The following is a 28,000-nucleotide window of genomic DNA, read 5'->3' on the forward strand; positions in this document are numbered from 1 at the left end:
TCCCCTCTATTTCAAACATTTAGAGTGATTTCATTTTTCCGTACTGGACCCTGACGGATATACATCAGCTCACGTCCCCCATCCAGCAGTCAAGAATGGTTGGTTAAATGAATGACATCAGTGAATGTATGAACAGACGACCATGTTTACCTGTCATACATAATTTGTATATTTCTATTTCCTAAGACACTTTTACGACTCTTCCTATCGATCTTTTTTTCCTTCTGCTACCCCTAATATTTGTTTTCAAGCTCTATGCACTTTTCCTAGCTGAATTCCCCAACCCCAAACCCCTTGTTCAAGTTTACTCACACTCAAGTCCGGCATGGCCTCTGCGTCGCTGACAGATGGTGAAGACATCAGGTGTAGAGTGAGATCATCAAGATGAGAACAGCTGCGGAATCCAACAAACCCAGGCTGTTGGCCAGGACCCACAGGATGACAGTGGAGGATTCATGATCTCTCCGCTCTTCAGGTCTGTCTGTGACTTAAGCCAGAGCCAGGCCAATTCACAGTGATTCCTGGAGCCCAGTGCAATTTGCAGATAAAGGGAAGATGCACATTTGTGGCCAACGTGGAAGATTCGAGTATTAGCCTGGCTGCTAAAATGCTCCCCTGTGCGTGAGACCAGCACATGGCTCGTTGGTCTCCACAGCGCTGCCCAGAGCACCATTTTATTGCCATGGTCTGGAGGCCAGGTGAATACAAACCAGGCATTAGGAAGGGATCTGGGAGCGGCTGGAGGTTAATGCTCTGCTCCATGAAGAGGGAGGTGCCGCCCACCTTCCTGCTCCTTCCTGCCCCAGGCGTCTCTCAAATCACTTTGACCCCACATGGTTTAAAAGTTAGTTGCAATGTAGCTTTGCAAAAGTGACAAGAAAATGGGCTTCCTGCTGAGGACAGTTTCCTGCAAAGAGCTGCTTACAGCAGGGGGACCACCAGCCTAAGCCTACACCCCCCCCCCATATAGGGGATGGAGGGAAGCAAACTAGTTGAAGAGATGTTTTTGAGTACTCTTGTCATTTTCTGCGGTGAAACTAGACTGTAAGCCTCTTGAGGGCAAGGATGGTACCTCTTTTGTGCCAGAAAACCTCAAGTGCCTAACACAGGAATGGGCAAATATCTGTAAATATCTGTGAATGTTGTTGAATGAGGCACAGTCAATTACACTTGAAAAGTGAGGATTGATAGGAGTCAGGAATAGCAAGATTTCATGAGCTATTTGTACATTTTGGAGATTAATCCCTTTTCGGTCACTTCATTTGAGAATATTTTCTCCCATGCAGCTCAATATCAAAAAAACAAACAACCCAATCAAAAAATGGGCAGAAGACCTAACTAGACATTTCTCCAAAGAAGACATACAGATGGCCAAAAAAGCCCATGAAAAGATGCTCAACATCACTAATTATTAGAGAAATGCAAATCAAAACTATAATGAGGTATCACCTCACACTGGTCAGAATGGCCATCATCAAAACATCTACAAACAATAAATGCTGGAGAGGGTGTGGAGAAAAGGGAACCCTCTTGCACTGTTAGTGGGAATGTAAATTGGTACAGCCACTATGGAGAACAGGATGGAGGTTCTCTAAAAAACTAAAAATAGAACTACCATATGACCCAGCAATCCCACTCCTGGGCATATATTCAGAGAAAACCGTACTTCGAAAAGATATGTGCACCCCAATGTTCATTGCAGCACTGTTTACAATAGCCAAGATATGGAAGCAACCTAAATGTCCATTGACAGATGAATGGATAAAGAAGATGTGGTACATATATACAATGGAATATTACTCAGCCATAAAAAGCACAAAATAATGCCATTTGCAGCAACATGGATGGACCTAGAGATTATCATACTGAGTGAAGTAAGCCAGACAGCGAAAGACAAATATCATATGATATCACTTACATGTGGAATCTAAAAAAATGATACTAATGAACTTATTTACAAAACAGAAACAGACTTCAAAAACAAACTTATGGTTACCAAAGGGGAAAGGTGAGGGGAGGGATAAATTAGGAACTTGGGATTAACATATACACACTACTGTATATAAAATAGATAATCAAAAAGGACCTACTTTTATAGCACAGGGAACTCTACTCAATATTCTGTAATAAATGGGAAAAGAATTTGAAAAAGAATATGCGTATATATATATATATATATATATATATATATAAAACTGAATCACTTTGCTGTACACCTGAAACTAACACAACATTGTAAATCAACTACACTCCAATATAAAATAAAAATTAAATTCAGTTTGAAAAAAGGAATGGCAGGTTTTCTGCTTTGGAAAGTGGGTGAGCTTGATGCCATTTGAGTGGGTTTAGGGCATCAGGTTATGGCATTGGCTCAGTTATGGCCCTGTTGAATGTGAGATGTCTATGGAGCGCCCAGGTGAGCAGTCCATCAGGTAGTTGGATACATGGATCACTGTTATACAGAACAATGCCTAGCTCAACAAATAAACAAATCTTTGTGGGGGTGAATGAATGAGTGAATGGGTCTGGAATTCAGTTATGACCTAGACTCCTTAACCACCTTCTACAAAGTGGGGCTCCTTGTCATAGTGTTTCCTGTTGTTTTCCTTCACAGAAATGATGGGTATGAGTCATCAGATGACAATTCACCTGTTTGTTGGATGCCTGACTCCCTGGCTAGACTGCACGTTCCATGGCAGTGAGCACAGTGTGTGTTTTGTTCTTCACTGGATGTCTTGGCCTAACCTAGCTTAGAGTCAAGATTAGGTCAATACTGGTTGAATGAATGGAGGGCTAGAGATACGGATGTAGGCACAGACAGGATGTAAATACAAGCCAAGGGAAGGGATGGGTCTTTGTGAGCTGGAGCTTCCAGGTTCAGTTACTTGTTTGTAACATTTTTTTTCCAACTTCCTCCATTCCCTCCTCTTTCTCCACATGCTACTGCCCCCAAATCTAACCCTGATCAAGTCCTTTCAAGTCCTTCTCTGAGCTGCTTTTCCCTCATCTGTATAAGGGGGATTTATTATGTGCCCTGGTTGTGACATCAAATGAGGTAATTCAATTCACCAAATGTTTACATAGGTGATTAAATGCCGTGGTGAGAAATGCCTTTGAATAAGTACACTGACTTCCATGCTCTCTGTTCCACCTGGCTGGAGGCAGCATCCTCTGCTCTGGGAAAGAGTGGGAAACAGGATCTCTTTGACACACGCCACCCCTCTTCCCAGGAAGCCCTTCACTGCAACGACAAAAGGCTCTCATCTTGCAACCTGAACAGGGGCCGAATGGCCCGTCCCGTCCAACAGCCTCATTCAGACTTGACTGAGGTCTTTCACACAGGGCTTGGGGTGGGGGTGGGGGCCTGGCTGCAACCCACCTCCCTGCAAGCTGTTGGACCAGCTCTTGGTAGTGTGGGACCTGAGCTGCTGGCCGCTCTGCTAGCGTAGCTAGTGAGCAAGACACCAGCATTAGAGCAGAAAAGAATGCGCCATCACAGGGCTGCTTTCCGGACGACAAAGGGTCGGAGCAGCAACTCCTGAAAGCAGAGGCCATAAAGGGCCTGCTCGGGAGGCTTGGTTGTTAAAGGCAGGCCTTTGCACAGGCCCCTTTCTCCCTCTGGACTGTCCTCTCCTTGACTACTCTAGCACTAAGATCAAGCCTTGTTTCCTCCCTGAAGCCTTTCTCCACCCCCTGGGCAGAGATAGCTAACTCCCTCTCTATGGAGAGAGAAGAGGGGAGAGATCCAGCCTTCACCGAGTGCCTCCTAGGTGTCAACTACTGCACGGGATTCTTTATATTACCTTTTACCATTGCATACTCAGAACCATCTGAGGGGTTGCGTTTGTTAGACCCCTTTTAGATCGGGAAGCTGAGGGTCAGAGACACAGGTCACTTGGCTGAAGGAAAGCTCGTAAGTGGCTGAGCCAGAATTGGTCAAAAATCAAGTTCCCAGTGGATTTGCTTTCGCCATATTTCTAACAGAACACTAATTGTGTGGCTTTGGTTGATCTGTTCACAGTGGGCGCCTCAGAGCCAGAATCCCCTCTAATCCATCTCCCCTCCTGTCCCAGCTATACACTGAGCAGGTCTAGAGGCCTTTGACCACCAGGGCTCAGACCCTGAGCACCTCCTCACCAAGTAGGAGGATGGTAGCGGGCATCCACACCAGCAGGGGAGGGCTGGTGCTAATTTGCTACTCTGATCTGGTGTCCATTGTTCTCTGGGATGAATTTTCTGTCACCAGTGTGCCATTGTGCCTCAGCTGTCACCCAGCCTTTGCTGTGTGTACCTTGTTCCACGGATGAAACATTTGCCTCTATTCTTGGTTTTTACTCTTTTTGCTCTGTGAGTCCTTAAACCCTAGTCTGCTTGCCTGATGCCCTAATAACTTTTCTAGACGCTGCAGCTTCTTTCCCTAGGTGTTGAAATCTATCCCCCAGATGCTGCCAATAATCCCCTAACGAATGAATACCATCCCTCCCCTAAAATCACAATGATGCCACCCCTGTGGGCTTCAGCTTGGCTACAACCTATAGCATTGTGATCAATAGCACTTGACCCCAATCGAACAGATGAGTTTGAACCCAATTCTGCCTTTTATAGGCTTTGTACCTAAGGGAAAAACGCTTAGTCTCTTTGTGCCTCAGTGTCTTCATCCATAAAATAGGAGTAATGACATCTACCTCCTGAGATTAATGACAAGATTGAATGGTATATGTATTTGGTGTATATAAGGCAATTTGATATATGTAAAGTAATGACCACTGTGCCGGATACAACACAAGCACTCGATAAATAAAGGATGTCTGTTGTTATTCCCAGCAGCCCAGATAATGTCATTTAAGCATACATATCTGGTCTTCAATTCAATCCTCAAGAAGTTGGCTAAACCCACCCAAGGATTAGTTTCCTTATTCCCTGACCCAACTCTTCCTATTTCCTCTGCTTTTCCTACCAGCTCACTAATACATTTCACTAGTCAGAATAAGACAGATTATGCTGCAGGAACAAATAACCCCCCAATTTTAATAGCTTTATATAGCAAAGATTTATTTCTATCATAATCTGGTGACTATTGGACAGATCTCCTTAGTAGCTCTCTTAGAAGAAGGGACTTTGGGATCCAGGCTCCTTCTGTTTTGTGATTCCACCATCTTCAGCGCATGGCTTCTGAGACTGCTGCAAAAGGAGAAGAGAGAAAGTGGACAATTGAGCAGGCAGTCCTTCAAGTAACATTCACTAATTCTTCCCACCTCCCGTTGATGAGAACCTAGTCACACACCTAAATCTAATTGCAAGGGAGGTTGGGAAATATAGCCTTCTCATGTACCCAAGAAAGGGAGAAGGAATTGGGATTTGGTGAATACAAAGCATTTTCTCTGCTCATCTTACCTCCCTTAATAAAAGAACCTCCATAGCCCCCAACAAGTGAGAAGAGGTAGCTGTATCTCAGAACCCTGAGTCTTCCATCCCCTGTCCTCCAGGCTCACCAGCACTGAGTCTCTCATTAATCAGTACTGCACCCATCAGTACCTTTTCTACATCAGTACACCCATCAGTCATCAGTACTGCTGACCTCAGTGGACACTGCTCTTCCTTTATTTAACATTCCATCCCAAATGTGGACCAAAGGTGCTTCCTTTTTCGCTATGCCAGAGCTGAAGTTAAATATCTAACAATATTAGATTTTACCAAAGATTGGGGGATGATATATGAGGAATTAAACAGAGAGTATACATGTCAATCCCAATCTCCCAATTCATCCCACCCAGCCCCCCTTGGTATCCGTACGTTTTTTCTTTACGTCTGTGTCTCTATTTCTGCTTTGTAAATAAGATCATCTGTACCGATTTTTTCAGATCCCACATATATGCGTTAATACACGATATTTGTTTTCCTCTTTCTGACTTACTGTATGACAGTCTCTAGATGGGGATTGACATATATACACTATGGACACTATGTATAAAACAGGTAACTAATGAGAACCTACTGTATAGCACAGGGAACACTACTTAGTGCTCTGCAGTGACCTAAATGGGAAGGAAATCCAAAAAATAGGGGATATATGTATACGTATAGCTGATTCGCTTTGCTGTACAGTAGAAACTAACACAGCATTGTAAAGCAACTATACTCCAATAAAAATTAAACAAAATAAACAGAGAGGAAGTTACAGTTGCTAATTTGCTTTTTTAAAATGGATTTTATGCACCTTCAACTGAGTCTTCCGTAGGACCACCTGCCTGCCGCACTCCTATCCCACAGCCACAGGTCAGGGGCCATTTGACCCCTCCTACCCAGAAATGCTACACAGGTGTCTTAAGTCCACAAAACATAAGCATGGCATTTGAGGGAGAGTGGCTAGAAAGAGAGGGGGATGTGTACATGGGTGGAGGAGAGAAGGTATGCCTCCCTAACTCCTTGCAAGGAAAGCAAATCTAATTCTTATCCTTTGATAGAGCATTCAAATATATATAAAATCAGCTACCCAGATTATGATTCATGAGTCACATGCCGATTGACCTGTACCACTCCTATATCTTAGTACTCCGAGCCTCCAAGTTGCAATCATATGGTATTCCTGTGCCTTGAAGTCCAGACCCAAGGAAACATGACCAAAGAGAGAGAGAGAGGAATTCCTGCTTGAATTGTCCATCTGAGGACCCCTTTTTCTGGATGATGGGATATGGGAATGGCTGATACTGGGAACAATTCCCTACTTCCTGGCAAGCCCCATCTCCTTCCCGCAGAGGAGTGATATTCCTTTGATCTCTACAAGATAAGCAGATCAGAAAACATCTTAATCATTCATCTGAGTGATGCATACATAATGTAACTGGCATTAGTGGAGGAAGATGAGCCTAAAGGGCTGCTGTGTCTCCAGCTCCAAGCACAGCACTTGACATAAACTAGGTGCTTAGATTCTTGGTAAAAGGCTGTTAAAGGGAAGGCAACTTGGCTTGGTCATGTTGTTTAGCATCCTTCAAAAAAGCTCTTACTAAATTATGATATAGTGTTAAGTTGATACCTTAGATGAGCACAAAATTCAGCTGAGAGCTTCCTTCCAGGCAAAAGAGAAACCAGCTGGCTTATACAGTTTTTGCAAACCAGTAGAAAGGAAGCAAACCCCTTTTTGAACCCACATACCTCCTAAGATAATTTGAGGTATTTTATCCTTAAATGATTTCCACTTAGATAACTGTATACCTTGTAGTAACCATCCCATATTTCTGTACTGTTTATCCATCCCTTCTGCCTTCGCATGCACCCTGTCCTCTATATGGCATTTATCTTCCTGTTCAACCATCTTACTTTATTTGGCTTTGTATTGCCCAATCCTTCAAGTCCTCGCAGCATGGAAGGGAGGAAGGAGCCATGTGTGGAGGCAGGGTAGAATCCAAACAGAGAGTCAGACTTGGACTGTTCAAGGCCAGGGTATCTGCCTTGACCTTCCAGAGTCTCATGTGCTTCACTTGTCAACCAGGGATAACATCTCTTATCTCACCATCATCCTGAGGAATAGAAGAAAACATTTGCAAACCGTGTAGCTTCTTACACGATAGACTCTCAATAAATTTAAGTTCCCTTCCTCTTTCCTTCTCTCTGTCTCAAAAGTAGTCAGGATATAAATTATACATAAATAAATCATGCATTGTACTGGAAGTCCTCAGAAATGATTAATGTAACCAATAATAATTTTAATATTAATCATATGTTGCCCTAGCAGCACCGTCCTGATTCTGACAATCAATCTACTTGCTCCACCCTTGTCCTCATATAACAAATGGTGCTCAAAGTTTACCCTAGAAAGAGGTGAATGCACGTGATTCCCCATTTTTGGATGTTGTTTAAAACCTTTTCTACATCACAGTATTCTGCTACAAACCATTACTTATGGTGCAATTTGTAGCAATATGTTTGCCGAGAAATGAAAGACAGGAATGGAAACACTACAAGTCTACAAGCAGTATCTGAGACTGAAAGTAAGGTTTAGCAGCGTGAAGAATGTGCTGGAAATACTGATATCTACTGCTCAGTATGCCCAGGAATGGGGGGGACCTTGTTGGAGAGTGTGGTCCATTATCCCCATTACCACGGGGGCAAACTGAAGCTAGGGGCTTGAAAGACAGAAAGGTCTAGAAGATATCCAGCCTAACTTCAGCCAAAGTATCTGCTAAGCTTTCTCACTGAATGAGAGGAGGATTCAAAGAACCCTTCAAGCTCACAGATTCTGTGAGTTTATTATTCTGCATTTCTCTAAGATTTAAATGGGAGCGACCAGAGTGGTGGTGAGTGTGGGCTCTGGAGCCGGACTTCCTGGATTGCAAGGACTGCTCTCCCACGAGTTAACTATGTTGCCCTGGATTGGTGACTTTAACTGGTCTGTGTCTCAGTTTCCTCAACTGGAAATGAGAATCATAATAAGAACTAAATAAGGTGATGTTTCTAAGGTCTGGGAGACCATTCCCAGTGGGCAGTACACCCTCAGTCAGTCACTTCCTGGTCCATAATTAAGTGCAGATCACTGAAGCTCACAGTGGGCCACCAAAGCACCTTGTAGATAGAGGAGGATCTCATAGTTCTTTATTCAGTTGAATTACTTATTCCTAAAATGTAGCCAGAGCTAAACTTAGATCAAAACCCATCCCCCCCCATGTCTGCACTTTGTACCTGCCTCCACCCTCCCACATAAGCCTGTGTGAGTTCTCCTTGTATCAAGCTGGATGCAAGGACCTGTGTACTCACGGCGTGGGAGCTCATGAGCAAAATGAGATCATTATACGGAAATAAAACAATGCTCTTTCACTAGTACATCCAAGTGCAACATGTGCATTTTGACAGTGACATAACCACCATGAATTGAGAAGGAGAAAATAAAGGAAGAGAGGAACCAATGTTTTTGGTGCTTGTTAAGCAGTAAGCACTGTAGAGATTTTCACCTGGCACAGTAATCCTCAAACTAACACCGCCAGCCCTCTTTTCTAGCTGTACACAAGAGAAACGTACATCCTAGGGGTTTGTTGACGTCCCCAAGGCCAACATTTAGTGGGAAAACTGAGTTTAGCATCTCATAACGTAATAACAGGGTTCTAACAGTCATGGTTCTTAATCCCACTTGCAAAAGACTCCTAACAGCTACCAGTAAGTAGTGCCCACTACATCCTATGACCTGCCACTGTAACTTGTCCTGACCCAAACCAAAAAATCACAGAGCTGCCAGTCCTGGCAGGTTCAGGGAGGTGAGAGCCCTTCTGACCTAGTCCATCCGTCTCTGCCTTTGTAGGCTGGTCTGAAGCCACCAGGGGGAGCCCTTGCATTAAGAGCAAAGGAAATTTGACAGCCTAGTTATCACCTGGGATTGGGAGACGGGCTCAAGCTCTCCTGAGGGCTTCTGCCCTTGACTCCTCACTGTATCCTGTACACATGTATACAAGAAATACTTGCCTTTGACCTGAGTGAAGGCCAGGCCAGGAGGGAAAGTTACAGAGAACCTTGGGCTCGTGCCCCATGTAGCTTGGAGGAGTGGGCTCCTAATCTGATTGCAGGCTGAGCCCCCATAACGACAGTGTGGATCAAACTGTGAGTCATGAAATCAATGGAGTGGGTGTGTTGACCATTGATTTTTTAATTAAATATCACATCATGGCTCAGAAGAAAATAGAAAATATCACTGTGATCACACACAGCACGAGTGATTATTGTTTTGAGAAATTTTAATTTTAGTGTGTGTGTGCCTGTATGCTGACTCATCATGTAAAAGATAGGTCTGTGAGTCATTTATTATTAAAACATCTTGACCTAAAAAAGCTTATTGAAATCCAGATTCCCAGACCCTAGACTAGAAGAGTGGGCTCCTGTCTGCCCTGGGGCCTTGAAGCCTGTATTTGTAACATATTCCCTGGCAGCTGTGATGATCAGCACGGTATGGGAGCCACCTGTTAGAGGAAATGGGCAGGCAGGTGGGCTCTCCTCACCTGCCCTCCCCCCCCCCCCCACGCCTCTGCCCTGGACGGGGCAGGAGACGCTTTTCACTTCATGAGTTTGGCCCTAACAAAGCAAGAAAAGTCACACAGACTGCCTGCTGTGCTGGCCTTCCAAACTCCAGGACAGCTGTGAGCTTTTAAGAACTGGGAATTGACACGGGTTCGTGCCCCGGGCCGGGAAGATCCCACATGTCCCGGAGCGGCTGGGCCCGTGAGCCATGGCCGCTGAGCCTGCGCGTCTGGAGCCTGTGCTCCGCAACGGGAGGGGCCACAACAGTGAGAGGCCCGCGTACCGCAAAAAAAAAAAAAGAACTGGGAATTGGGTTTCCAGCACCAGCTCTGTCAGAAAAGCGAAAGAGCGCGCACACACACACAAACCCACACAAACCTAGAAAAATAAAATCCCTTTAGAGTCAGCCAGACCCGTGTTGAAACCCTGATCCTTCTACTTACTACCTGTGGGGCAGGTTACTGGGTCTCGCTGCACCTCAGATTCCTCCCCTTTTGAATGGGATTATAACACTTCCCAGGGCGATTGCAGGATTTGGGTAGAATAATGTATCGTGCTTAGATAGTGCCTGACCCCAAACAGATGCCCTATTATAGCAGCTCCCTTTCTGGCCTCCCTGGAATCCTTCTATGAGTTTGGGCACTACCTGCCCCCGTTGGGCTTCGGTTCCCCTGTCCTTTTGTGAGGGTGAGTAGCCATCCGCAGGGTCGGCCGGGATAGGCCGAGGCTTTCACTAAGGAAGATTACATGGTCGGGCCTGAGCCTGCTGCCCTAACGGGAGCCCCGCCGCCCCCTGTTCCCCAGCTACTCCCCCGAGCCTCGGGCACAATGTGAACTCCCTGCAGGGTGACTGTCGGCCCAGCCTGGGGGAGAACAGTGCGGACAGCCGCTTGCCGAGAAGGGCCTGAGTCTGCAGATCTTTGGTCGGAGAGATCCCTCTCGACCCCGGCAGGTGCCGGTCCTGCGAACTCGGCGGACGGAGGCCGGCGCGCGCCCCGCCGCGGGCAAGAGCGCTCCAGCCGCAGCAGAGGGAGGAGCTGCCGCCCAGGTGGGGCAGGTGGGGAGCCTGGGCTCAGGTGTGTGCGTGGCGGCCGGGGGAAGCGATTGCTTCCTGGCCGGTGCAGGCGGAGCAAAACGGACCCTTGGCCCCAGGACTCAGACTCTGTCTCCCAGCCTCTGCCTCGGAGGAAAGCCATGGAAGGGGTAAGTCTTGTGGGTCTAGCTGTGGGCTTTCTGTGGATCCTTTCTTGCCGGGTCCAGTTCCTCCCAGTAGAAAGCGTGGGGAGAGGCTGCCTGTGCACCCCCGCCTCCCATGGAGAGGAGTAAACAGGATGTGTTATTTGTGTTAGTGCCGCCCAGCTCACACTGGCCTGGCGTTGGGGGGGGGGGGGGACGGAAGAGGCGTATGTACCCGTCCTGTGCCACCTTGGAGGCTGAGGGCACAGAGGCTCTCAGGAGTGGTGGCATGAGGGACCCTACCTCTAACCCTACGAGCTGGGCTTCCAACCTCCCCTCCTCCCCCCTCTCCCCCACCCCGCCCCCAGCCTGGGTGTCAGTGAATGTTGGCCTCTTTGTTTGCTTGTCCTTGGGGACTGTGCCGGTCCTCCGGAGATTCGTGGGCTTCCTGGTCAGAGGGCAGGGCCGCGGGGGCTCTCCTGTGGCTTGTGACTTTCCTGCCGGCTCTGCGTCTTATAAACTGTGTGGCCTGGGGCCAGTAAGCGCATCTTCCTAAGCGTCTGGCTCCTCGCTGGTAGAATAGGATTACTTAGAATAACTCGCTTGTGAGATGATTGGAGCTGCTTGTAAAAAATAGACATGACCTATGGGGACGTGCCCAGCACAGAGCACGTGGGCTTCCCTTCTCCTTGGCTGGCCACGTGCTGTTTGCCTAGTTGGAGTTTCTCCGCCTGACTGACCATAGTTTCCTTTTTCCTTCTCTAATTCTCCACCCCCTCCCTTCCCCCCTTCGCTGTCAGTTTCTTTCCAAGGGAGCGGGGCAGGGACGCGTTTCACCTCCATACCTTTTTTTTTTTATACGTTTGGAGTCAAGTCGTTTTCTCCTGTGAATCAGGCGGCTTCCTTGCCAGAGGTACATTGGGATGGAGGACCCACTTCAGCAGTCACCCATCAGGAGAAGCTCCCCTTTGTCCCAGGGCAGCGGACATGTGTCTCTCTGTGGCTGACCCTCCAGTCTAACTAGCTGAGTTTTGGAAAAGAGAGAGCAAAGGCACGCTGGTATGGCTTCCGTCTCCCCTCCTCTGAATTCTCTCTCTCCCCTACCCTGCGGTTTAGCAACTTCTGAGAAACTCCTCCTTGATGGAAAAATGGCAGGCTGAATAGATCTAGTGTGATTGTGAGAAAAAGAAACGGACTTATGTTTTGCCCTCTCTGATGTGCCAGGATATGCACTGGCATCCATTATTTCAGTTTACCTACATGACAGCACAGTGAGGTCAATGCCAATTGCCCCAGCTCTTATGGCGGGAAACGGTCGGAATGTTGTCTGTTGCTCAATATCACACAGTAAGTAGCACAGGCTGCAATTTGCCAATAATAAATATTGAGTGCCAACTGTAAGCCAGGTATCACTAGCAAGGATGACAAGAAAACAGGTGGAATGTTAGGCAACTGAGGAGAAAAATGTACCAAAGGGCATGTTAGCTCATAACATTTTTATGGGAGAAGATAATGCAGTTATGGGGTAAGCTGATGTGGTGATGCAACTTTTTCTGCTCAAAGAGGGAAAAAAAGATCAAAAGAGAGATACGGGTTATTTCTCATTTTAAAAGGAGGATTTGGTTTTTTTCTTAAGTCAATAAAATATCCATTCAATATGTATTACTAAGCACCTGCATTGTGTTGTCAGGCCTGTTTCAGGGGCTACAGATGCCGCAGTGACCCAGTCAAAAATGCCTGCCTTTATACAACTTATATTCTAGTGGCGAAGACAAACACACACACATACACACACACAGTATATATATATATATATATATATATATATGGTCAAATGGCAGTGAATTCAACATAGAACCACAGCATGAGGAAGAGTTTAAGGAAGGGGAGGCACCAAGCAGGAGAGGCTGCTATTTTAAATGGGATAATTTCAAGAAAGGCCTCAATGTAAGGTGCCATTTGAACAGAATTTTGAAGCAGGTGAGGAAGATGGCCCTGTGGATCTCTTAGGGAAGAGTACTCTGCAGAGGGATAACAGCGAATGCAAAGGCCCTGGGGCAGAAGCTTGTCTGATGTGTTCAAAGGGCAGTAAAATGGCTGGCGAAGAGAAATCAAAGGACAGAGTGGTCAGAGGTAGAGGTCAGTTCACGCAGGGTGCCGGAGGCCATTGTCGGAATTGCAGGTTTTCCTCTGAGTGAGATGGAGAGCACCTGAGTGTCATGAGTGGCAGAAGGGAATGATCCAACTTACTTTTTAAAAGGGTCACCTGGCTATTGTTTACAAACTCGATGATAGAAAGAGCAGGATTAGCAGTTGGCTGACCAGTTAGGAGGCTCTTGCCCTAATTCAAGCAAGAGAACGTGGTGGCTCAATCCAGAATCTTAGCGGTCAAGGCGGCTAGAAGTGGTCAGATTCCAGATATATATTAAAGGTAGATTCAACAGGATTAACTGAAGGATTGGACCAAAAAGATGTGAAAGAAAATGACTCCAAGGTGTGAAGGCTGAGCCCCTGGAAGAGTGGAGTTGAGGTTGAATGAGATAATTTAAGGTAGCACAGGTTTGCAAGGAGATCAGGGGTCAGTTTTAGACATAGTAAGTTGTAGGTTGAGGGGCTGAGTAGGCAGTTGGATATTTGGGTTTAGAGTTCAAGGTAGAGGCCCAGACAGTAAGTATGATTAAGAGAGTAAACTTTCATTGCCTAGCAAATACTGGTGCATAGTAGTGTTTAGTATATGTTACCGTGGTGGTTTTCAAACTTGGCTACATATTTTCTGACATTCCTCCATAAAGAAGTGGAGTTTGCGTTCCCTTCCCTTGAATCTGGGCAGAATCATGACTGCTTTAGCCAGTAGACTGCAACACATGTGACATTATGTGACTTCAGAGGCTGTGACATAAAGGGCTATGCAGCTTCCATCTGGTTTGTGGGGACCCTCACTCTTGTAGCCCTCAGCCTCCACATAAGAGGTCTTTGGAGACACCTCAGGTAGGTGCTCTGGTTGAGCACCTAAGCCTAGCCTTCCAGCATTCCCGCAAGACAAGAACCAGGGCCCTGCAGACCAGCCCATCCACCAGTGAGATACCACTGGGTCAATTTCATCAACACCCTGTGGAACAGAAGAGTCACCCAGCTGAGCCTTGCTCAAATTCCTGTCCCACAAAATTGTGAGATATGGAAAAATGGTTATTGTTTCAGGCCACTCAGTTCTGAGGTGGTTTGTTTTGCATCAATAGGTACAAGTATCCTTCATTCTTTTTGGTTATAAAAAAACATAGCATTCACTCCTATAGCCATAAGGCTCCAGGGGGTTTCTATAAAAATATAGTTTATTATGTGGTTTAGCTACCCAAAGAGAGATTGATGAGCTTTTGTTTTTCTAAATCTGAGAGTGAAGTCCTACCCTAGTGCATTCCCTCAGCTGGGTAGCCCCACAGTCTTGGCAAGAGAGAATCCTACCATTTTTGAGCTGGGAATGCTAGTAAGCTTAGAAAATGGTACTTGAATTTTCGATCAATGAGCATTGGAGTTGGAGTTGAAAGATCCATATTTTGTTTACTTCTGCCTCTTAATAGCCAAGTGATTTGAGCCAGCCATTGAAAAATAAAATGTAGGAGTTGGGAGATTTCTCAAAGACCAGCCAGTCTAACAACTCCCATTTTAGAGATGGGAAACTTGGGACCCACGGGGGAAAGTGGGCACACACTTTGTAACTACTTCCCCACTGTGCCTCATACAGAGTGCATGCTCTTAAATGTTGTTAATTTTGAGAGTAAACTCCGAGCAGCAGATGCCTACACTCCCCCCTTGCATTATTTGATAGAAATTCACCAAACAGCTTCTCTGAATCAGGCCCTTGCTTAGAATTTCTGAGAGGGGACCTATCATAGATGCCCTCTCGTTGTTCAGTTTTGCAGGGGAGAGTGTCAAGAAAACAGACAACTGCAGTATTAATGAAAAGTCGAATAAGGAAGAAAGGCTCAGGTTTCAACAGGAGCACCGAGAATAGGGGGCTAACCCAAAGTGCAACCATCCTGGGCGCATTGGAGGAGTTGGTATCTGACTTGCACGTCAGAGAACTAGGTGGCCCTTCATCAGGGAAAGAGGAAAGGAGGGGAGGAAAGCAGAGCATGGACAAAGGAGCAGAGCTGAGCAACATGGTGGGGTGAGAATCCAGGAAGGAAGGAGCTAGAATCAAATCCCAAGAAGTAAATAGGGACCAGAAAGCCCCTGAATGCAGGTGTACTTCATCCTGGAGGCCAAGGGAGCCACTGAGGGACGGCACCTCCCAAATGGGACTAAACGTCCCCTGCAGTCTTCTCATGCTCTGATGTCCTGGGGCTGCAGGACTTTCTCAAGGTCTTATGTGGCTTATTTTTGACAGCACTTAGTCTAGAACCTGGGTTCTAAATACCTGTGAGACCACTTAGCAAGCCCTCAAGAACAATTTCAGGGTTTTTTCCTGAATATTCTGATTTTTAAAAAAAATTTATTAAAGTATAGTTTATAATGTTGTGTTAGTTTCTGCTGTACAGCAAAGTGATTCAGTTATTATACATATATCCACTTTTGTTAAGATTCTTTTCCCATATAGGCCATTACAGAGTATTGAGTAGAGTTCCCTGTGCTATACAGTAGGTCCTTATTAGTTATCTATTTTATATATAGTAGTGCATGTATGTCAGTCCCAGTCTCCCAATTTATCCCTCCCCATACCTTATCCCCTGGTAATCATAAGTTTTGTTTTCTACATCTATAACTCTATTTCTGTTTTGTAGATAAGTTCATTTGTACCCTTTTTTAAGATTCCACATATAAGTGATATCATATGATATTTGTCTTTCTCTGATCTTTAATAAATAGGTCATGAGACAGGGTAACATCTGAAAAAGGGGATGGGCCCGCTGAGAAGGATGTAGCCATAAAAATGGTCTGTTGTAACGAACTTGTTCTTGGGAGAGTGGAATTCACTGGGGATTCAGATCAGATCGTTGGGGTGAGGCTTCTTGGGAGTTCCAAGAGAATATCTGAGAAGGGGACAAGGAAAGATCACCCAATTATTCACGATTCCTAAAGACTGGCCATCTTACCACTGTCTTTGCGGAGAAAATGTGCTGCAGGGGCCTCTTGAACTGTGTTGCTTTGTCCTTGACCGTGAAACATCAAGTGGCCTGCACAGCTGCAGGGCTGATGTCCGGTCTTAACCAGCAGCTTGCACCCTGGATTCACCCAGTGTTACCTTGACATTGAGTCAAGCTTTCCCTTCCCCAAACTATGCACCTACATTTCTCCACTGGGGAGGTGGTTCTAATAGGCTAATCTGTTCATGTCACACCCCTGCTGAATCTCCTTCAGTTGTCCCCTGTTGCCTGTGCAGGTAGAACCCAAGCCCCTTCACCTGGCTGACAAGGCCAAGGTGCTCCCACCACAGCCTCCTGGCCCTGCAGCCCTTGTGCTCCAGCCTGTTCTACCCCATGCACACTCCTCTCTCCAGAATCCTGATTGTCATTTCATTAATACTCAGCTCAGGTATCACAGCCCTGAGAAGCCTTCCCTAGCCCCTGGGTCACAATTGGTCCTTCTCCACCTTGCAAGACCCCAGCCCTCTGAACAGCCCCAAGTTTGGACTGTGAGATCCCAGAGGCAGCACAGCCTGGCACTTAGAAGCACAGACTCTGGGGCAGCCCAGCTGGTTTCAATTTCTGGCTCCACCATTTACTAGCTGTTCAGCTTTGAGCAAGTTACCTAACCTCTCTGTGCCCAGTTCTCATTTGTAAATGGGATAATAATAGCTACCTCTCAGCAGTCAACTGAGTTTTATATAAAGAGCTTAGGACAGCTCAATGAGCTCAAAGGGCAGGTAATTCTACAAACTAAAATAGCAATACGGTACAGTAATAATAAATGGACCATTATGGATTGAACTGTGTCCCCTCCCCGCAAATCCATGTTGAGGTCTTAACCCCCACTGCCTCAGAAGGTGACCTTATTTGGAAATAGGGTCTTTACAGAGGTCACGAAGTTAAAGTGAGGTCATTAGGGCAGGTCTAATCCAATATGACTGGTGTCCACACAAAGAGGAGGGATGTGGACGTGGAGATACACACAGAGGGAGGACAGCATGAAGATAAAAGGAGAACATCTTGTGAACATGAAGACAGCCATCTGCAGGCCAGGGAGAAAGGCCTGGAACAGATCCTTCCCTCACAGCCCTCAGAAGGAACCAACCCTGATGACACCTTGATCTTGGACTTCCAACCTCCAGAACCGTTGTTTGAGTCACACAGTCTGGGGTACCTTTTTTATGGCAGGCCTTGCAAACTCTTACGTGGACCTGACCAGGAAATTAAGAGAATTTATGTGAATACCCAATGCAGTGCCCTTCCTCCATCATCCTGGGAAGGATTTTGTGCCATGTTGTCATTTTGACTTCTCAAAAACAGACAGCTGTGCTTAGCTCTTCAGAGAAGAAATCTGAGAAGTATTTATTAGTACCCCGCTTTGGAAATGGAGTGACATGCTCTCAGGGCCAGGGGTCAGTGTTCCTTGATCACTGACTCTTGGGTTTGGTTTTCCTCGTCTGTGAAACTCTAAAATAGCAAGCTCTTGGGGTGATTTTTTAAAATTAATACTAGTATTTTGTTAGGACATGCTAAATACAGGCAAGTTACAGATAACATGCTTCAGCAATAATGAACAGTTTTGAATCATAATACTGGGAAAAGTTAAAGTTTTACTCCTTACTCTTCACTCTATTACTGTTTTCATCTTACCCATTTTGCAGATAAGGCAGACTCAGGACTCAAACTCAGACATATTTGACTCAGGGTCCCTATTCTTTTTATTATTATTATTATTATTTTTTTATATTTTTTGCGGTACGCGGACCTCTCACTGTTGTGGCCTCTCCCGTTGTGGAGCACAGACTCCGGACGCACAGGCTCAGCGGCCATGGCTCACGGGCCCAGCTGCTCGGCGGCATGTGGGATCTTCCCGGACCGGGGCACAAACCCGTTTCCCCTGCATTGGCAGGTGGATTCTCAACCACTGCACCACCAGGGAAGCCCCAGGGTCCCTATTCTTGATCCCTGGTTTGGTTCCTTTTTAGAATGATCACAGTGAGTGGTTTATTGGACAGAGGTGTTTAGAAATGTTTCAAACAGAACGCCTGAATTTGAGTCTAGGTCTGCCATCCCAGCCACTTGTTATGTGGCCTTGAACGAACCACTTGTGTCTAATGATACCTACTTGATAGTTTGTCCGTGAGGATTACATAGGATAATGTATCTGAAGGTACTGTTGTAAATAATAAAATTCCATACAAATATTCAGAATTGTTGATATCATTACCATTCCCCAACCAAAATTTGAGCAGAGAAGACAGTAGAATTCAAAGCACTTTCCGAGCCCTGCGCTCTCCACTTTCTGTGAGCCAGCCAAGAGCTCATCTCAGAGATCGGTGTGTGATCTCAGGTAAGAAAAAGGAAAGAAAAAGGAAATCGTAAGAAGGAAATCATACTCGGGAAAGGTGTTTAACCATTTGAAGTTGATATACAAAAACAAAGCAGCATCGTCATTTAAATGTTTAAAGGATCAGTACAGAAGTACCACCTTCCACACCCTTAAAAATATCACCCCAAAGCCTCCTGTGTTCTGTTTTTCACCCGGTGCTGTTCCTGAGGACATGCTCTGGAGCTTTTCCCCAAGCTGCGGTACCCAGGAAAGGACACTGAATTGGGAGTCTGAGGACCGCTTTCTGAATTTAGTCTCTGCCGCTCCCGCCTGTGTGCGCTGAGGCAAATGTTTCATCTCAGGGAGGCCTCAGTTTCCTCACTTACCAACGAGGATTAAAAGAATGAGGTGACATATCGCAAAAAAGCAGCTAGCATCAAATATATCCATGCACTCTTAGTCTAACCTGCTAGTCCTTTTAAGCTGGGTGGTAAGACCTTAGGAAGAATTTAAGATGTTTCTGCCTCATTCTGATCTCCATGTCATGGGCAAGGGACCCTAATGCCTGGCTCTGTAATTCTCAGAAACAAATGCATTAACAGTAGATGTGCTCTAGCCAGCTCTGTGCTCTTAATTCCCCTTAGCGCCCACCCATGTGCCTTGCTTAGTGACTGTTGTGTTGAACTATATTGCAGGAAGGAAGGAAGACAGTATTGATGGAGGACCCACTCTGTGCCAATCCCTGCCTAAGTGCATTATTTCAGTCAAACTCACAAGTCACCTGAGAGAAATATTATCCCCATTTTACAGACGAGGAAAAAGAAGTTCTTTGGGCTTACTTGGTTTTGCTATTGTCATTATTAACAACAGCAGCTAACAGTGAGCACATCTGTACATCAGTCATGACTCTGAGCGATAGATATGTATTAACTCACAGCCACTCTAAGAAAGGCTCTGTCATTAGGGAGGTAGGCACTCCCTTTGAGAGACCCGGAGAGGTTGAACAGTTTGCTGAAGGTCACACAACCAGTTGGTGGTGGCACTGGGATGCAAACCCAGAAGCTGCAGTTTTAAAGAACATGTTCTGTAAGAGTTCCTCTCTCCCAGAAACTCTAGGATAGTGGTGTCAGGCTGTCAAAAGTACAGAGCTAGCTGAAAAAGGGGAGGTATCCCAGCACACTGATGCCGTGAAACCCAAGGACACAAGTAGCTTCAGTCTCTGCTTGGAAAACCAAAAGCAGTTTTGACCATATACTACCCCCAGGGAAAATGGCATAGTCAAAACATTCTTACCGTTCCTCAAGCCTCTCTTTCAGAAGACATCTCTGCATAGCATGCATTCACAATGAAAAACAGTAAGAAATCTCCCAGCAGAAAAACAGAACCTGGTAAACGCCCTTCATCTGAAAAGTTGTTTCCAAATGTATCTGTAACTGTTTTGAGTACTTTCCAATTAACTCCTTCAACAGGCAAGGCATTCATCTTTGCCTCACGGGCTATAAATCTCCCATATCTTTACTAGTGCTGAAGAGAGATTTCTATTGACTTTTAGCTTCACAAGACTGATTTAGGAGAGAATATTCGACTTTCAGACTCACTGTTGGGATGTTCCCTGTTTTCTCCTCCAACCCAGGAGTGCAGTGTGGACCTGGGGGTGGTAAGGGATGAGAAGGAATCCCATTATTGCCTTTCCATGCTACCAGCACTGATGGAGAGAGGGCCACGTCCACCCAGATGAGGCAGTGTGGTACAGGTTAGGAGCCTGGGCAGGGTTCCAGAGGCTGAAGGTTAAGCTGTACCCCTTGGGACATTAACTCCATGGACCTCAGTTTTTAAAACCTGAAATGTTGGAATAATATCTGAATCTATCTTATTAAAATGGTGCAAAGATTTACATGGAATGTCTTTCTCTGCTTCAATTCTCCCACCCAAAATGTTAAGAAAAGTGCTGTTTTGAGAAACAGTCTTGGCCTTGGCAGGAAATCTATGTGACTTTGGGCAAGTCTTCAGAATCTTCATCTATAAAACAACAGGTTGACTCAGAATCTTCAGTTACTACTTTGAGTGCTGACATTCAAAGATTTTATACCTAACATCAAGGGGAAATTTCTGGTTCGTGGGGAGGTTAAGAGGGTTAGTGACAGTTACTTTATTCATTGGTAAACCCACCGTTTTACCAAGTAGAATACGAAGCAACAACTCCACATTTCTCTTTGCTTCTCTGGCTAATGATCTCCAAATGTAGGATCGTAGTCAATACTGAGCATCTGATAGCTTCAAGTCAAACATTTGGTTCAAATTGTAGCTCCATGACTTTCAAGCCATGTGTTGAGAGGGTGACATCACTAGATGGCAGGTCCCTCAGTGAGGATGAGGAGCAGAGTCACTTCCAACTCATATCAGACATGTAGTGTGTGTGTGTGTGTCTGTGTGTGTGTGTCTGTGTGTGTAGTGTGTGTGTCTGTGTGTGTGTCTGTGTCTGTGTGTAGTGTGTGTGTCATGTGTGTGTGTCTCTGTGTGTGTGTCTGTGTGTCTGTGTGTGTGTAGTATGTGTGTGTCTGTGTGTGTAGTGTGTGCGTGTCTGTGGTGTGTGTGTCTGTGTAGTGTGTGTGTCTGTGTCTGTGTGTGTAGTGTGTGTCTGTGTGTGTGTGTGTGGGGTGTGTGTGTGTTTGTGTGTGTCTCTGTGTGTGTAGTGTGTGTGTGGTGTGTGTGTCTGTGTGTGTGGTGTGTGTGTGTATGTCTGTGTGTCTGTGTGTGTGTCTGTGTGTGTAGTGTGTGTGTGTGTAGTGTGTGTAGTGTGTGTGTGTAGTGTGTGTGTAGTGTGTGTGTGTCTCTGTATGTGTGTGTAGTGTGTGTGTCTCTGTGTGTGTCTCTGTGTGTGTGTGTAGTGTGTGTGTGTCTGTGTGGTGTGTGTGTCTCTGTGTGTCTCTGTGTGTGTGTGTAGTGTGTGTGTGTCTGTGTGTGTGGTGTGTGTGTGTAGTGTGTGTGTGTCTTTGTGTCTGTGTGTGTGTAGTGTGTGTGTCTCTGTGTGGTGTGTGTGTGTAGTGTGTGTGTGTAGTGTGTGTGTGTCTGTGTGTGTCTGTGTGTGTGGTGTGTGTGTGTGTCTCTGTGTGGTGTGTGTGTGTCTGTGTGTGTGTGTAGTGTGTGTGTGTCTGTGTGTGTCTGTGTGTGTGGTGTGTGTGTGTGTCTCTGTGTGGTGTGTGTGTGTCTGTGTGTGTGGTGTGTGTGTGTCTGTGTGTGTGTGTAGTTTGTGTCTGTGTGTGTGTAGTGTGTGTGTCTCTGTGTGGTGTGTGTGTGTGTAGTGTGTGTGTGTAGTGTGTGTGTGTCTGTGTGTGTGGTGTGTGTGTGTGTCTCTGTGTGGTGTGTCTGTGTGTAGTGTGTGTGGTGACTGTGTGTCTCTGTGTGGTGTGTGTGTGTGTGTAGTGTGTGTGTCTCTGTGTGGTGTGTGTGTGTGTAGTGTGTGTGTGTCTGTGTGTGTGGTGTGTGTGTGTAGTGTGTGTGTGTCTGTGTTTGTCTGTGTGTGTGGTGTGTGTGTGTCTCTGTGTGGTGTGTGTCTCTGTGTGTGTGGTGTGTGTGTGTGTCTCTGTGTGGTGTGTGTGTGTCTGTGTGTGTGTGTGTGTGTGTGTGTGTGTGTAGTGTGTCTGTGTGTGTAGTGTGTGTGGTGTGTGTGTGTGTCTCTGTGTGGTGTGTGTGTATGTGAGAGAAAGAGCGAGAGTGAGAGAGAGCGAGTGAGCCTGACCTCTAGGTTAAGCCGCTGAGATTGAGCAGTTGCTCGGTTACAGTAAAGCCTCCCCTATCCTAACCACCATATGCCGCAAAGCTTTATTTCAGAGCATGTATACTAGTTTCCTGTTGCTGCTCTAACAAATTACCATAAACTTGGTGGCTTAAAGTACCGCAAATTCATTCTCTTACCGTTCTGGAGGTCATAGGTTTAAAATGGGTCTGCGGGGCTGCGTTTCTTCTGGAGGCTCTCGGGAAGAATCTGTTTCCTTGCCTTTTTCAGCCTAGAAACTACCCACATTTTGGTCTATGGGCCCTTCCTCCAGCTTCAAACCCGCAGCAGAGTATCTCCTCTATGACCTCTGCTTCCGTCTTCGTATCTTCTATGACTTTCCTCCCTTCCTCTTATAAAGGCCCTTATAATTATATTAAGCCCACCTGGATAATCCAGGATAATTTCCCCATCTCAAGATCTTTAACTCAATCACATTTCTAAATCCTCTTTTACCATGTAAGATGACATATTCACAGGTTCTGAGGATTAGGGCATGGATATCTTTGGGAGGGGACATTATTCAGCCTACCACAGTCCTAGCCTATCCTGACCATATTCACCCCAAAGTTGTTGTGTTTTCTTTTTCAGAGCATGTGTCACAGCTTTTCTTTTTAAGTGTAAATATCTATTTAATTTCTCCCATTCTAGATTGTAAATTCCATTAGGAAGAAGCAGTGCCTACTTCTTGTTCACTGTTCTCTCTCCTGATGGTTTAAATGATTAAATAACAACAATAATGACAATAGATAACATTTTGGAGTCTAAGCACTGTGTCTAGCTCTTCCTTTGAATAATATAATTTAATCTGCCCAGCAATCTGGCAAGGAGGAGTAACATTACTGTTCCTGTGAGTTTAAGTGAGTTTAAGTAGCTAGACCCCAAAGCCACACAACTGTTAAGTTGATCCAGGAGTTGAACCCAAATCTGTCCCAGAGATCTTTCATTTAACAGACAAGGTGCTGAGGGACCACAAAATCAAACACAATTTATACCTTCCTCAAATTGCTCAGCGTTTAATAGGGAAGATATATAAAAATAACAATTATCATACAGTGTGACAATTATAACAATGTGAACAATGACACTATGTTCAAGTAACTGAGGGAGCAGAGAGAAAGAATCTTTTAACTAGACCTGGGTAAGGTAGAAAAGGCTTTCCCAAGGGAGGTAATTTCTGATTTGGGTTTTAAAAGATGAAAAGCGTTCACCAGGCAATGGGGGATGGGAAAGGGAAAGGCATTCCAGGCATAGGGAATAGCATATACGCAGGAACTGAGGCAGAAAATGACATGGCGTGTTTGGGTACAAAGGGACAGTGGCATAAGGAAAACTTGGGGACTTGTGTGCCTCTGCTGAGGACTGCATCCTCTGCACAGCAATGGACAAGTACTAGGGTGAAGAGTGTGTGTGTGGGCCGACAGCAAGGATAGAATAGATTCTGAATTAACTAAGTCCTTTCCCCCTTCCTCAAGTTGCTTGTGAGCCAGCGGATATGTGGTTAGGGAACTGCTTAGTTTCAAAGTTTCAGATAGAGCTTCATAGACTCATTATATTGAGTCCTGCTTTAAGCCATTCTCCCTCTTTTTACCCCAGCCCCCCATGAGGTTTATTCATCTATTCATTAATTTAGTATGTACTTTTGAGTATCTACCACGTGGTAGCTGCCTTGTTGAACACTGAAATCCCAAACTAATTGCTTCTCCCCTTTGGTAAGCCAATTCCAAGGGTTAACTGCTCTTTCCATCTGGAAAATCCTTTTGTGTCAGATCTATGGCATTTATACACGTTTTAAGATAATGTCTTAAATCTGTGTTGCATTCCGTTTATCTTTCATTTTATTCAAAGTGTCCTCATAATTAATTGTATTTGATATTTATAAGGACTTTGTGAGGTAGACAGGACAAATACAATTATTTACATTTTAAGTATTACAAAAAAAGAATGATTTTATATCTTCAATTGGTCAATATGTGTTTTAGCTAACTTCTTCAAGCCATGGTAAGTGCTGTGAGAAATAATTTCTAAATGGTTGAATAAGGTTGTGGTTAGTAAAGTTCTTGTATCCATGTTTCTTTAGTCAACATACATTCATTAACTGTTTACTGTGTGATCAGCATCAAGTTAGACTCAGGGATTTCTAATCCTTACCACGAACTTTCAAAAGCAAGGTATCCTATTCTATAGATGAACAAATTGAGGCTCTGAGAAACTAAATGACTTCTCAAAGATCACAGAGTGACATAGATCTTCACCCCTGGGCTGATTCCAATATTATTTCTATATTCAATTTGGCCTCAGTGAGTCAAAAGCTTACACATTCTTCACAAGGACCCAAGGAGATACACCTTAAAAATCAGCTAGATCACTTCTGTCCTAGTTCTCATATTTCTTCTCTCAAAGTTAGGCAGTTTTCAATGTTTTTTTTTTTTGTGGTATGCGGGCTTCTCACTGCTGTGGCCTCTCCCGTCGTGGAGCACAGGCTCCGGACGTGCAGGCTCCGCGGCCATGGCTCACGGGCCCAGTCGCTCCGCGGCATGTGGGATCTTCCTGGACCAGGGCACGAACCCGTGTCCCCTGCATCGGCAGGCGGACTCTCAACCACTGCGCCACCAGGGAAGCCCTCAATGGTTATTTTTTGTTTGCCAGCGTCATCTGTTATTAAAGCCTTATTATTTCCTCTGGTCACTTAACACAAAGAAAAATCTCAGTTAATATACCACTAAGCCATACATTCTCCTCATTTTGCCCTTCAATTATTCTGCCTGTTTACCTCAAGCTAGTATCTCTGAGCTAAGTGACAAAGTCTGACCCAGCACCCATGAGATCAGTACAAGGCTATCTCTGTCTAGTTGCCTTGTCATTTTTTTTTTCTTGCTTGGGGCCCCTTTGATATTTCTAGATTTAGCTGCCAATAAACAAGAAAAGCCTTCAGGAGGGAGTGCAAATGTAGATTGAGCCTCAGTAAAGCCACACTGAATGTTTGAAAGGTGGGTCCCGTATTGCCATCCATTATTCTGAACTAGCTTTGTTGGCTGGGTTGGGGCATGGGTGGGGAATGGAGAAGGATACAGAGATTTCACAAAATGAGTAGAACCAAGGGGTAAAATCCATGGATACTTCAGGTCAGCGAATGCAGAAGAAGAGGGGGGTCAAAATGGAAGCATTTCTGTTACTGGAAACCAAAATGCCACCAATTAGAATGGATACAATTTTTCCATCTGAAATCATCAGGCCAATTAATTCTGTACATATTTCCTAAGCATGTGCTCTTTGACACAGATAATCATTTCATCATTGTCAAAATCACCATGATAATCATGATCATCAACATCATGGTCCTCCTCCTGTTCATAATCATCATTCTTTTTATCTATATTACAGCTCTTCTCATCAAAATGTCGTTACTGGAGGCCTGCTTTGTGCCAGGCCCTGGGCCAGTGTTGATGCCATGGAGGTTCTATGATGTGAATAGTTGAATCTCCAACTTACTAACCTGGAAATAGGGAACAGAGAACAGAAATAGTTTTTTCAAGGTGACAGAGCCAGAATTCATACAGATAGGGTTTTTTTTTTTTTTTTTTTTTTTTTTTGGTATGCGGGCCTCTCACTATTGTGGCCTTTCCCGTTGCGGAGTACAGGCTCTGGACATGCAGGCTCAGCGGCCATGGCTCACGGGCCCAGCCGCTCCGCGGCATGTGGGATCTTCGCGGACTGGGGCACGAACCCGCGTCCCCTGCATCGGCAGGCAGACTCTCAACCACTGCGCCACCAGGGAAGCCCCCAGATAGGGTTTTAACCTAAGACTTTCAACTCCAAACAAAGCTCACATGCTTAATCCTATTGCTGCACTTACAGTAGCTCTTAGTCTAGGAAGGAAGGAGAAATGTAAAAGACAATAACTATGTAATCAACGCTGCAACTGAGAGAAGCACAGGATTTCCGGGAGCAGAGAAGAGTCAGTACCTCTCGCTGCATACTTGATGGACGGCTTCCTCAGGGAGTTACAACTGAGCCGAGTCAAGCAGTGCACACATTTCAGACAAGAAAAAAGGAGAAGAACATTCTAGGCAGAGGGTGAAGTGTGTGTGTAAGCATGGAGGCATTCATTCCTTCAGTAAATATTTACTGTCTTCTCTGCTCCAGGCACTATGTTAGGAAACCCAAGGGTGAGTAAGAAAGAAATATATCCAGTGCAATGGATGCCCTAGAGAAGATAAGTCTGGAAGCTTCAAGAACAATAAGAATTTAGAGGGGGAAATGAGAGGAAAACAAGCTGTTGATAATATCCTGTATTATGATTTAGCGTGCCTTTTCACATGCCTAGAACACAACCTAGTAGGCATAATAGGCATTTGACTAGTTAGTGAACGACTGAATGAATTACCTCTCTTGACCTTTAACACAATCCATTTGCTTATAATTAGTCCCACGAGGACAGAGAACATTCGTTCACCACGATCACCACTTGTATCTGCAGGGGAGCCACTGAGTGGCAGGTCTCCAGAGGACACTGTCTACAGGGTAGTCTATGTGAATGGTCTGTGTCATCACAATGTGACAAGTGCCCCTGGGGATGTGCAGCTTGGAAACTTGGGTTCACATCTGCTCCAGGGAATTCATATTTGTTGATTGAATAAGCTAACGAATGAAGAAGGCAGGAAGGAATGCTCAACAGGGATTAGTGTTATTCAGCCTCTTAGTCATGAAAGAGGCATTAGTTAACGCTCATGCTGTAAACCAGCATGTCTGTTTCGCAGATGGGGAAGGATATAAAGGGCCTCCCTCAAAACACACATCTAGGGAGAAGAGTCAAAAGAGGAACCCAGGCCTCCTCCAGTCAACGCTTTTCTGCTACAGTGTGCCGTTGCTCTGTAAATCCATCAGTGCATGGTTTCTTCCAAGGGGCCGAGGTTGCCTCTTTCCTAGGAAATGGCTGGGTTGCAGTTTGTCCCTGGTCCCACACAGCTGGCACCCTCCCAAGGTGAAGGAAATTGGGAGCTGGTGTCGGGAGCCTGTGTCAGGGATCAGTGTGTAAGTAAAATTGCTGCGGCAAACCTCTCACCAGAGGCTTTGCCTTCACTAGTTCCCTGATTAAGATCCCGAGGTTCAGTGAGTGCATCAGCAGGATATGTATTCAGAAAGTACAAAGATCGCTGAGCATCAGCTGTGGATGAAGAAATCTTGTCCCAGATGAAGGGCCTGGCAGACACTCTTCTGTTGCATTTCTTGACTGTTTTCAGACAAAAATTGAGGCTGCAGGAGTGTCTTAGAAAGAACTGGGGATGGTGGTCCCAAGGTCTAGGGTCAGCCATTTCTTAGCGCTTTGATCTTAGGCAAGTAACTTGGTCCCTCCAGTTTAGTCTCTTCATCTGTGAAAAGGAAGTGAACCACTTCTCCATGGCAGTGTTGAGTAAACAAAACAGTGTATGAAAAGGGTCTCACCCAATGCAGTAGAATGAAAGAGCTTGAGTTTTGGAATCAGACTTGATTTTTAAATTCAAATTTACCTCTTAATAATGATGCAAACTTCGACAACACCAGTAATAATAATAACAGCTAAAATTTATTGAAAACATGCTATGCACCAGGCCCCAT

General features: G+C 45.2%; 1 protein-coding gene across 1 annotated transcript in view; it reads left to right on the top strand.

The window, feature by feature from the left end:
* Positions 1 to 6,345: 6,345 nt before the first annotated feature.
* FYB2 (FYN binding protein 2) overlaps positions 6,346 to 28,000 on the top strand; it is a gene marked incomplete at its 5' end in the record, with an annotated part of 134,727 nt that continues 113,072 nt past the window's right edge. The window contains 3 exon segments of the mRNA XM_082666830.1: positions 6,346 to 6,408; positions 10,862 to 11,159; positions 11,162 to 11,202. Coding sequence (XP_082522956.1) covers positions 6,346 to 6,408; positions 10,862 to 11,159; positions 11,162 to 11,202 — 402 coding nt within the window.

This window comes from Grampus griseus (assembly GCF_964374135.1).
Source record: "Grampus griseus genome assembly, chromosome: 1".
Classification (NCBI taxonomy): domain Eukaryota; kingdom Metazoa; phylum Chordata; class Mammalia; order Artiodactyla; family Delphinidae; genus Grampus; species Grampus griseus.